Source organism: Cynara cardunculus (assembly GCF_001531365.2).
Source record: "Cynara cardunculus var. scolymus isolate 2C chromosome LG 1, CcrdV1, whole genome shotgun sequence".
NCBI lineage: Eukaryota > Viridiplantae > Streptophyta > Magnoliopsida > Asterales > Asteraceae > Cynara > Cynara cardunculus.
Window position 1 is genome coordinate 3,027,090 of NC_037528.1, and position 11,726 is coordinate 3,038,815.

Below are 11,726 nucleotides of genomic sequence, written 5' to 3' on the forward strand. Positions count from 1 at the left end.
ATGACTAAGACTTGCTCATTATAATCCCAAATGAGGTTGTGTTATTATATGAACTATGAAAAATATGTGAATCGACACAGCACAAAGTTTGAGATATAAAAAATGTGGGGTTGTTTATGAATTTTAAAACCGAGAATCAACACAAATGAGAATGATGATGGTGTTGGTGTTGGACGCAAATGGATTCTAAAATACGTTTTACTTGAATCACACAAGCATAAATGGTCCCACTGTCTATAAAGTGTTTCTAGTCCAGCATTGAATGTTGGACTTGTGGTTTTGCCTCCAGAATCCCCCATTCTCATCCTTTACTTTTGACTATATATAAAAAACCTACACTTACCTGCTAAAGTTTCTTTTTGTCACTTTTGGAATGGATAATTTATAATACATAGAATGCAAGTGTTATTGTACAGACCAAAAGTGGAATCAAGGACAAGGTCCAACAACTCATTTATCATGGTTTTGCCAGGGACCATTTGGTTTAATACAATATTGAGAAGCAAAATGGCATTTGGCCTATGAGACAGCACCGTGACAGTAGATGAAGCAACCTGGATTATTTATTGATCTACGAGAGGTTTACAGAAGTTGAATGATAATTAACAAACCCTACAAGACCACCATCACGTCGCAAACTATATACCAACTTACAACAAGAACATGACTGTGTTGCAAGGAAACAATAACTAAAAGAATCTCTGAATGACTCAACAACACAGATAGCTAGCTATACAGACTGTAATTTATGTTGTTGCCATGGTACAGAGACATACTTGCCTGTTTTCAAATGCTTTTTTACCCTTTTGTTGCCCAGGCAGAGGCAGGGATTCCGTGTTTTTCAAACCATTCTGGCATGTGAAACCTTTCGTATAGGATCTGCCTTACATCTCTCTGCTCCGAAAGTTGCTTCAGAAGGGGAAGGAGGACCTCAAGAAGCTGTATTGTTTACACATAATATGGCTGGTCAGCTGTTGACTCACAGTCAGTCTCAAGACTACTATTAGAACTAATCAATGGATCAGTCCTCCTATCTAGAAGTGGGGCCTTTGGTTAAATGGCCTTCTAACTTGTTTTTGTTGAATCCATGACCTTCTGACATGTTTGAGAATGTCTTTGCTTAACAGAACAGAAGAATGTCACTACCATACATAAGACTTCAGAAGGTCATGGATTTAAAAAACACTGGTCAAGAGTTCATGGATTTGTTTGGTTGTAAATTAGGCTTCAAAGTTATCTTTTTTTGCCATATTAGCACACTAGTTTAGATGAAGAGATTCACTTGTTTTGGCATAAGATTGGTTCTCTAACTCAAAAGTGATGGTTTATAGAGAAGTTTTATACTATTTTGCTATGAGTACCTGGTCGTCACGTGGTTGTCCAGCAGAAAAAGGTATGCACGGGATTCCATTGGCTGGTTGCAATAGGAAACTGAATGGATTGTTGTCAACAATTACTACTCTGCAAAAATCTGTTGATACGAAGGAAAGGTCCTTCACGTGTTCACGATATTCCCTGTCATAAAAAAAAGGGATTTAAGATGAGCTCAATATGAGCCTCTTGAGTATAAAAATGAGGTATCATCGGAAATAAGAGATGCAAAAAATGAATCACCATTAAAGACACTGCATTGGTATTAACTAATATCACTATAGATGGTAACGCATGCTAGATTTTCCATCTGAAGCTTGCTTTAACCTCCAGGGAGGGCATGAGCATACTTGTTGGATGGGAAGGGAATTCATATCGCCTTTAAAACACATAGCAACCATATTCATACGGTGATGTATTCCTGATATATTTGGCCACCAGTATTAACACATCAGCATGATCCCATTGCGATCTCCCCCTCCCATACACCTCGTGCTTGCAAATGGACAAACCAAATGCAAAATGAACTTGCAACATATTGAGGGCAACAACTGCAAGAGTGAAGTTTAGACCCATGACCTTGCAAATCAGACCTCTTAACCATTAAAATGTAAGAAAAAATATATATATTCACAATACAAGAGATTAAGAAAAACAAGAGGTGCTACAAATAGAGCCACTCATTTCATCACATATTTATCTTTATCTTTCCTCTGCTTTTAGATACAATATTTCAAATTGACACACACATAGAAATATATAACCACGGGACGCTTTTGATCTGGTTCCTTACAAGGCTGTGATAGGAAGCAATATATAGAGAGTACTTATGCATCTCCTAGAAATGTTCACGTATGCTCTAAAATTCTTTGAATGTCAAATTTGTAGCATTATTTCTCAAGTGCTACAGATTTTGGAACATCATGTTGAAGTAACAGCATTTGCACAAATGGCAACTTCAAGAACAAAACACTATTCTTGGCTGAGAGGCACAGTCGTATGCAATATAAATTCCCAAAATCCAAATAAATATGAGGAATATTTACTTTTTTAATGAGATCAAGACATTATAATTTTCTGAAGTCTGGACTATGCTTACAGCTCCATCCAAATGCATAAACTGAAGAGCTCAAGTGAAGAAGGGATAATGTTGTTGAAGTAGATATAAGATCTGATAACAAGTCATGGTCTTCCATATAGGATTTCTGTCACTCTCAACTATCTTGCTTTTGACCCATGTTTGAGTAAAGAACAAATGAATAATACAAAATAGAACCTATAACATACATGTAGAAGAAATTATCACTTCAAAATAAATGTGTTCGAATGAAGTTTTTATTGTTTTTAGGAACTTGTGAATGAAGGGATTGAACATCAAAGTTACCATGAGGAACATCTTTCCAGAAATCATAGTGCAACTTCAAATTTCCAAAAAGTGAAAAAATAAAGCCCTAGTACATGTTGTGCCTTGAAAATGCCAGCTCCAATCTTAGCATCAATAGTTAGCATAAGGTCAGTTGGGGATTACATAATCAGAAAGTCATTTCTAATACTGTAATTCGGCCAGTGCTTGGTGAAATTCTCATGGAAGAAAGACCTAAATGGAGGTTGCCACTCAGGAGATATTCTCAGACACATCCAGACAGTATCATACTAACATGCACCTCTTAGAAAAGAGCAAGATGAATCCTGAGATATCATAAAGAATATAAATAAGTTGTATATAAGGAAAACTACTCACGTGGAAGTTGTCGAAGGCCGATAAAGCCTACGGCTAAACCTGTTTTCAGCATCTATTATGTCAACAAGTGGTTTAGCATATCCTGGAGTGGTACCATAATAGCAAATCAAAAGAATGATGAAGATCAATGTCAGATATGCAAGCAAAAAGTATAGTAGTAAGCAAACCTTCAAGGCCTGCAGTAAATAGTACAAGATCAGCAAATTTGCTAAGTTGGGCAAGAAACTCATGCAATCCAGGACGTTCAAATACTGTCACATAGTTGACTTTGGGTTTTCCTTCAATTTCCTTCAAACCCAAAGTTAAGGTATCATGTTAAATTAGTTAATCAAATAAATAATAAAGAACATTAAAACTAATTTATGAAGATAAACATTCTCACCTTGTCAGAAGATATGCATTCCAGCTCAAACCATGCCAAACCAGCCTCTGTAGCTTGTTTGCGAACAGTCTCAGGCAAACTAGATGTCTCATACGCACATACCAGAGTTTCATCCAAGTCGAGAACCACCTGCGCCCAGAGATGTATGTCCCATTGTCAGATATAAAGATCTTGTCGATGAAGCGAAATCCAAAAAGCAAGGTAGCAGATAAGCAATAATCAACACCAAAGAACAAAGCTTCAATGCTTGTTATTCATCCAGCATGGTGAAGTGCAGAATTTAAGATGGTGAACTGTGAAGTGCAGAATTTAAGCCTGTTCTAGACTCTTACTAGCTTTCATTATAAAATAGCAATGTTGATGGCAAGTCTAACATTTCAATAGGCATCTTAGTTTGCCAATATTTCTTCTACCCAGCAGCCTAAAAAGGTAATCACGAATGACTCAGCATCATAGGCTCTTAATGACATCATAATAGAAGATGAGTAAACTGATACCATGGGAAGCAACATTGTAAATTCTGATCTATATTTTTGTAACACCAGGAAGTTTAAAAATTCTATTATGATAGAGACGAATTCAACAAAGCATTTATTTTGCCACAATTGAATGTTGAACTGTCAGATATTTGAGAACAAAACTTTTACATGCTCTTGGCAAAGTAGGATTCAACTAAACAGAACACTTTTGAAACTGTATATTTGTTATTAAACTGCCATACCTACTGGGAAAGCCGATATGTGCTTTAGCAGAATGAGGCATTACCACTTAGTATTGATGTGGTTATCGTCAACGTATAATACAACAAAGCTTGAGAAATACTTTCGTGACACAGAAACATGAATATATTAGGATGGGACAACTATAAAGGTAGGTACATAGTTGATTAGTTCTGAATACATTATGTAGGAACTGTTTAATCACAATCTCTACCAACCAAGCTCTAGTGTTTCCAAATTACAAGTAATCAGAAAGACAAACATACATGCTTGTACCATGATTTAAACCATATATTCACAATTACAAACCACGTATCTCCATGCACTTTATAAGACCATCATGTCTGTCTTTCTCTCAAAACTTATAGCTACAAAGATTCCAGTGTTCCAGATAATGAGTAAGCTAAATTTACATTTGATCATGCCTGGATAATTTACACCGATTTGAACAATCTTGCCCAACGTCACACTCCCGCCATTTTTTTCTCATCAACCACGTTGTTTCCAGGTACCCCTTATATGGGTCAGTATTGATGGTTACATAAAGTAATAAAGCGAAGACATAATCTTAATGCTCCATGCGCATACTATAAATAGTTGAATAGAACTTACCAGCACATAATAATAAATGAGGAAAATACTCCGTTTTTTATTTAAAAAAGTAGTTTATACATATTTTTACCACACTATCAAATGCAAATGCAGTATAAAAAGTACAATGGAAGACACAGACTTCTCTTTGTCACCTATCATACTAGAAGTCAATTATACCTTACGAGAACATTTTGAGACTGAAAATGTAAAAGAGAACAATTCAAGCACTCGATATTTATCAATCCTGTTACAAGTTTGAGCCCTCTTTACTCTCAATTATATAAGAACCGTTATCTTGTCCAAATATAGTGGGAATTAAAAAGAGATTTTGGGTGGTGTTCCAATCATTTTGTTAAGATACTGGACATGATGAAATATTTTCTGTGGACTCTCCACATATTTGAAATGTTTAATTAACAATCTCAGCATCCATTGAAACACACCAGAAACATCATTCGTTCTTGTGGACTAAGTTTGAACTGTAAAGATCTCTGGCTTAATCTCTGTTATTCTGTTTCTTGTGACAAATGACAAAAAATTCCAAGTTTCTACAAAAGAACTTCAGTTCCAATCATAATCCAATAGCTTTCTTAATATTTCCTTGAAGGTATCATTTTAGTCTGAATTAGTTTGGATTTAGACGTTTTTATGAATGATAATAATCCGAGAGTCAAATCTTCTTCTTATGCTTTCTCCACTATGTTAAGGGACACGAGACATAAACATTCTCCTTACAGTTTGCAATACACATAATTAAAATTAAAGCATAGAGGTATATAACAAGCTTTTGAGTTAGTCAGAATAACTAAAGGAACAAAGGCAACCTAGTTGATGATACAATAATAAAAAAGCAAAAGCAATAAAGGTTATGGTGGGAGAAGAAAAGAACAAACCTTTTGTAGGTATGCTCTTTCCTTAATGCCACACAGTCAGATTCTAAATTTCCCTCAGCTACACATAATTTGGGTATCAATTGGTGTATATCATACCATACAAGCAAGGTTAATCATTGTAGTTAACTTTTTTCCTTTCAGTCTCTGCTCATTTTATGAAATGATTTACTATTTTGACGGATTGCTGCCCATGGAGAACGTTTGCCATGAGTTACTATTCTCTTAAAGCTAGTCCTTTTTTTCATTTACAAGCATATAACGCTTACTATTTGTTCAGGATTATATTCAATGCAACACAACCAACTCCATAATTTCAAGCAAAACTAAAACTTTGATATTCTGAGCGTAGGAAAATGTACATCTTCCGGAGAGAAATTTTCATGTTTCTGAACAAAAAAGTTTTAGAAGAACACTCACATGACAAAATAAACGAAATCACCTAACGATATCCATCCAATCAAACATCAACACAAAAGAGATGAACAATCACCATCATAACTAACTAACTATAAACCTAGTTCGGTCCTTGCAAAACGATATCAATCAATGAAACAAACAATATCTGAAATTAAATTAAAACGTACCGTGAGCTTTTCCAAACAATCATAATCAGCCACAACGGACGGAATATGAACGGAAGCTGTAGCCAATGCTGTCGGTTCGGAAGATTCAGGAAATTCAACGACAGGCAAAGGCATAAACGACGACGAAGAAGAATAATTGATCAATGAAGCAACAGAAGGAGTGCCTCTAATGATCTGAAGAAAGATCTGAAAGAAGAAAGTCAACCAGTTCAACAGTGTCCGCCATACTTGTAAGGTCTTCGTCGGCGCGTAAACATCAGTAGCAGCTTGGCCAATCTCCGCCATCACCGGCTGCCGGAAAAAAAAACACACACAGATGCAGTACCTAATCTTCTTATAGATTGAACCTAGGAGGAAATCGAGGGGGTCCTGCCGTCTATATGTATAGGTTTTGTGTGTATGCAATGATTCGTTTTATGCATTTGTATGCATATGAAAATGGAATAGAATGGGAGGTGTGGTCAAGGTGATGGCGCCTCAAAAGGATTGAACAAGATGGGGAGAGTCTTCGCCACGCGCTTCTATATGAAAGTCGGGGACTGTTGAAGATGACGTGGAGATGGGATCGGGGGTTCAGGGACACAAGTGTCTTTTCCATTTGTTTTGCGTGCTGGTCGGTTTATCGTTTTCGCCCTTCGGCATGGAACCCATGAGATTTGGCATTCTAAAGTTGTGAACTTTTTTAAAACACGTGAATTTATTTAAAATTTATATATGTTAACGTATTAAAGTGAAAACAAAATTCACGAGTTGTCAACTTTTTGGTACCATGTGGGTCACCTATTTTTACGTCTTTAGTTCCTACACTAAAGTCCAGCACCCACCCGACAAAGGGTTCAAGCTGACTTCCATATGCAACTTCAACATGTTGTAGTCCTGACTCGTGACTCCACTAAGCGATTTATCGAAAGTGGTTTTTAACGTCGCTTAAGCCATACACAACTTCTACATTTCGTTTGCAATCTCGTCTTAATTGTGACCATAGTACATAATCTTCACAAGCTGTCGACATGTCTTGTGTATAACCACCTTCTTTTCAACTTCAGTACGTGACTTTACACGTGTCACTTGCAGTTTATCGACACTTGGCCTTTTCAAAGCTTAGTTTACTCTTAGGACATTATTCGATTCAAAATATAACACTTGATTGTATAAAATAAAACAACGGTGACTGTATCTGACAACATATCAAACTTTAGGGGCTAAAATGAGCAATTTGTCTTTTCCAATTAATCAAAGAAGGGAAAGAAGACGCGACACTTGGTCCACGCGCCACCAAAAGCCATGGGACCCGCAAAATTTCTACTACTAACGTTGTGCCAGTTGATCGGTCAACCATGATTTCCAATTTTTTGGTTTATTCCGTTTGTGGTCCCTGAACTTGAAATTATTTTAAAAAATGGCCAAATGACATTTAAAACTTACGTAGGAATACCAACTAAACAGCTGTATCCGTACAATAGTTCACGGGGAATCTGATACAAAAAACAGATGGAGGTTAAAGACCAACTGACAACCCATTATAACCCCCATACCAAACGTCCGTTAACTTTTGACGGTCTCAGTGTATATTATACGAAGAAAACCGTTAAGAAAAAGAAACCGATATGATTAAAAAAGACATATATAATATGTATATATCGTAATGTACATGTAATCCTGTTAGAATGTTGAATCAAAATGATAAATAAACCCCCTCAATCAAGTATTTGAACCTTTCCCGATAAATTTTCTCATACATGTAACGATATTAAATATCGAATGTACCTTTTCATATTTCAAAATTTCGAATTTAGCACAAAAGGTCGGGGTTCAAAAAGCAACACCCTGCTGGACCTTTTGGGTTAGGATTCATACTCATGTTTCGTATGGGAACGAGAGCCACGGGTGTTGCAAGGCTTCTCTAGCCGTTGGCCGCCTTCTTGGGTTGATCTCAAGTAACTCCCTAAGGAAATCGATGAATAGTGTATCAGAAACTTGTACGTGTTCCTCTAATGATGTTTCTTGTGGGAATATGTATTCGAGTTGATTCGTTTCCTGGATGCATCAGAATCAGACAAATATGAATTCATGAAATAATTGTGGAAGGTTTTATATTTGCAAATTTCAATTTGACCCAAAAAGGGTTCAAATAACCCTATTAGACATTTGGGGACATTTGGTAAGCGGATGGGACTGGACTAGACAATCTGGAAGATTTTAGAATTTTAATTTGGCATGGGTACTGGATAGTGTAGTAATTTAACAATCTAGTATCATCTTTCTGATTTTTGTTCCACCTATTTTTGATTTTGTCCCACTCAAGTCCTGCCCTCTCCCGGTTTAATATCGAATCAAACTTGAACAAGAAGTTTTTGTACTGTTCAAGCACACAAAACACACTGCGGGAGTACTACAAGTATGGACTTTCTTGTGAGCTATGATTACATAAAAACCGAACCTGGTTTATGCGATAAAGATCGTACTCATCTGTGAAATACTTGCTTGTTTCTTGGCCCCTCATAAGCATATCGGTATCAATTGGCCCGAGCATTCCGATCACTCGTGCAAGCAAGAACACAAGATCGTCATTTGGAAATAGAACCTGGTGGGGTTGCAAAAAAACCCGACAAATTTTGAAAAAACTAGGAAAAGATTCAATATATAAAGATGTTAATAACGGTGAAAGATTGAAGCTTTCAGCGAAGAACATACATCACCAGATGATAATTCGGCTAAGATGCAACCAAGAGACCAAAGATCAACTTTCGGGTTGTATGGAAGACCGATGATAACTTCAGGAGCCCGATAAGATCGAGATTGCACATATAGTGACAATTTGTCGTTTTGAAAGCAGCTGCTTCCAAGATCGATAACCTTGATCTCGCATCTGCTATAGCTTTTGATAAGAATGTTTTCGGGTTTTAGATCACAATGAATGATTCCCAGCCCATGTAAATAATCCAAAGCTTCCAAACATTGTCTTGTTATGACCTGATTTCGAGTTTCCGTAAGATGATTTCATGTTCAAGAAACGAATTGTGATGAATGTTGATTCACTACAACAGAACCAGCTTTATAAGACGTCAAATATATCTAAATATCCTGATAAACTGACTTAGGTTTATGGGAATAAACAATTGTGGGTATAACATAAAAGTATTCCAATAAGTTGATAGAACGATTTATGGCATCTTATTTTACTATAAACTTGTTAGAACGTCAAAAAAACTATCAACTTACTGTATCAGCTTCACATGGGACACATAATTGTATAGTCCAAGAACATCTAGACATATCTAGCATCCTATGAAGCGGATTTTGTTTAGTGGTCATACCGACCAAACGAACCTGTAGCCTGGTCAACGTAAAATAAGGTTCCCCACCGGATTCTCGATTGTATTTTTGAAACTCATATAAGTTGGCACGTAGTAGTTCACTAACGATAAACAGATGTTCCTGCCAAAATTTCAAGAAAACTTTCAATTAATCAATGAAAACATAATGCGAATTGCATCGAATTACTTGTAATTACTCACCTGAAAGTAGAAATAATCATAAAGCCGTAAAATATGGTGCTCATCAGCAGGATCATGCTTGTTCACAAGCTTCAAAAGCTTGATTTCATCTAGACTTTGATCAAAGAAATCTTTATCATTCTTTATGATCTTTAAACAAACATCAATTCCCGTCTGGAGATCGCGGGCCTGCACGACTTTGCTGAATGCAGCTGAACCAAGATATTCTGCAACAACATATCTGGAGCCGATCACGCTGTTTAGAACAATCGGTAGATCCTTATTCTCTTCAAAACCAGTCCTGTTTTTCCTGTGAATGATTCTTAAATTGAATATTTCATATTCGTCTCCATTTGCATTCATTAAAGACTCATCATTAGTATCAATGGCATCGGTTTCTTCAACTTTAGCAGCATCATAATCACCATTTATGTTAAATTCAAGATCTTTCTCATGGATCATTTTAGAATCCCCAATAAGATAGTCGTTAGAACTTCTATCATTCTCTTCGAAACAGGAAACACCATTCTTGGATCTGATCCCAATATCGATATCATGAAAACCATTCAAATCGATACCTTCTAGAGAGCTACATAAGGTTGCAGACTTTATTAAGTCGCAGGCTTTATCAAGACTGTTAGTTTTCTCTAACGAGTCTAATATTCGATCATCGATTTGGTTCTCTTTCTCTAAAGTCATTACGAATTTGTCCTCCGTTGGACCACCCAAAGGATCTGAGCTGTGAAAGCAAGATGGCATGGCATAGTCTTCGTCTTTCTGGCTGTACCAGCATAAGTCGTTTTGCATGTCGAACTCATGGTAATCACGAGCCGTGCCAAATTGAGACAACAGATCTGATGAAGCATGAGAGCTAGCCCTTATCAAAGTCTTGAGCCCATATGGGTTTGTCAAATCTATAGAAATCACAAGGGTGCACCATGGTCAGGTTTTGGTGTCACTACAACGAATTTAGCTTCATACAACGTCAAAAATGTCTAAATGTCTGAATGTACATGTCGATTTGACCACTTTGTCAGCCAAATATGGAATTTGAAGTCAAGAAACCAAGAATTGATCTTGATGAAACTTGCATTGAAAGAAAGAAAACAAACAAGAATCCTAAAGTTATGGAATACTATAAATTAAAGAGTATAAAGACAAAGAAGATAGATGTGTTGTCCTAAATCCTAAAAGCATAGTCAAACAAAATCCAACCAGAAATTACTGAATTAACAATGGAATCAAAAGGAATAAAGCAATCCCCAAGAGACAAACATTTCTTATCGACGATCATCTATCTCATAACCAATTGGTTTTCTATGAAAAGAAGTCAGCGACTGGAGGGGTACCTGAAGAGCATAAATCGGTGGTGGAAGAACCCAAGCTGACGAACTCCTGATCAGAAGAATCGTCGGAGGTTTCAAGATCTTCCGGCGGCGGCGGAGGACGGCCGGGAATCTTTAGAGGTGAAAGAGGTGGTGGGAATAGAAAATTATGGAAATCCGAAGAACCCAGTTGGGATTTGTCGAGAATATCGTGGATGAGTGCTGATTCAGAGACTGAAAGATGGTTTTTCCTGAAGAAGTTCAGTACAGCTTCGATGTCAGAGGGTTCCATGGCAGAGCAAGAGAATTTGAAATTGGTATTGGAGTTCGTCAAATGTGATTATTTATTACTAAATGGATTCTCCATGCTTTCTTTTGTAAAGCAGAAGCTGAAGACGTGAAGGAAGGTTTGCGCTTAAAATTGTAAACCAATAACAACCTGTTTTTTATAAGTCAATAATGATTAACTTATTAAAAACAGTTTATTATAGGTTTGACATCGGTATAAGCAGTTTTTATTTTTTTATCTAAACACCAAAAAATAGTTTATTATCGGTGTTACACTGAAATAAGTTAAAAACAGTTTTTATAATCAATCCCAAACATTTTACATAATAAAA

The 11,726-nt window shown here is 36.5% G+C and overlaps 2 protein-coding genes across 2 annotated transcripts; both read right to left on the reverse strand.

The window, feature by feature from the left end:
- Nucleotides 1–541: 541 nt before the first annotated feature.
- Nucleotides 542–6,706, reverse strand: LOC112514825 (CTD nuclear envelope phosphatase 1-like). The gene is made up of 6 exons (XM_025121444.1): nucleotides 6,285–6,706; nucleotides 3,495–3,623; nucleotides 3,280–3,400; nucleotides 3,113–3,194; nucleotides 1,362–1,515; nucleotides 542–939 (listed from the first exon to the last, which is right to left on the reverse strand). The coding sequence occupies exons 1-6, from the start codon at nucleotides 6,567–6,569 to the stop codon at nucleotides 799–801; spliced, it is 912 nt and encodes a 303-aa protein (XP_024977212.1). The 5' UTR covers nucleotides 6,570–6,706; the 3' UTR covers nucleotides 542–798.
- A 1,291-nt stretch (nucleotides 6,707–7,997) lies between these two features.
- On the reverse strand, nucleotides 7,998–11,398 carry LOC112499692 (dual specificity tyrosine-phosphorylation-regulated kinase 4). The gene is made up of 6 exons (XM_025103023.1): nucleotides 11,131–11,398; nucleotides 9,803–10,695; nucleotides 9,615–9,722; nucleotides 8,979–9,257; nucleotides 8,725–8,868; nucleotides 7,998–8,321 (listed from the first exon to the last, which is right to left on the reverse strand). The coding sequence occupies exons 1-6, from the start codon at nucleotides 11,396–11,398 to the stop codon at nucleotides 8,142–8,144; spliced, it is 1,872 nt and encodes a 623-aa protein (XP_024958791.1). The 3' UTR covers nucleotides 7,998–8,141.
- Between the last annotated feature and the right edge of the window lie 328 nt (nucleotides 11,399–11,726).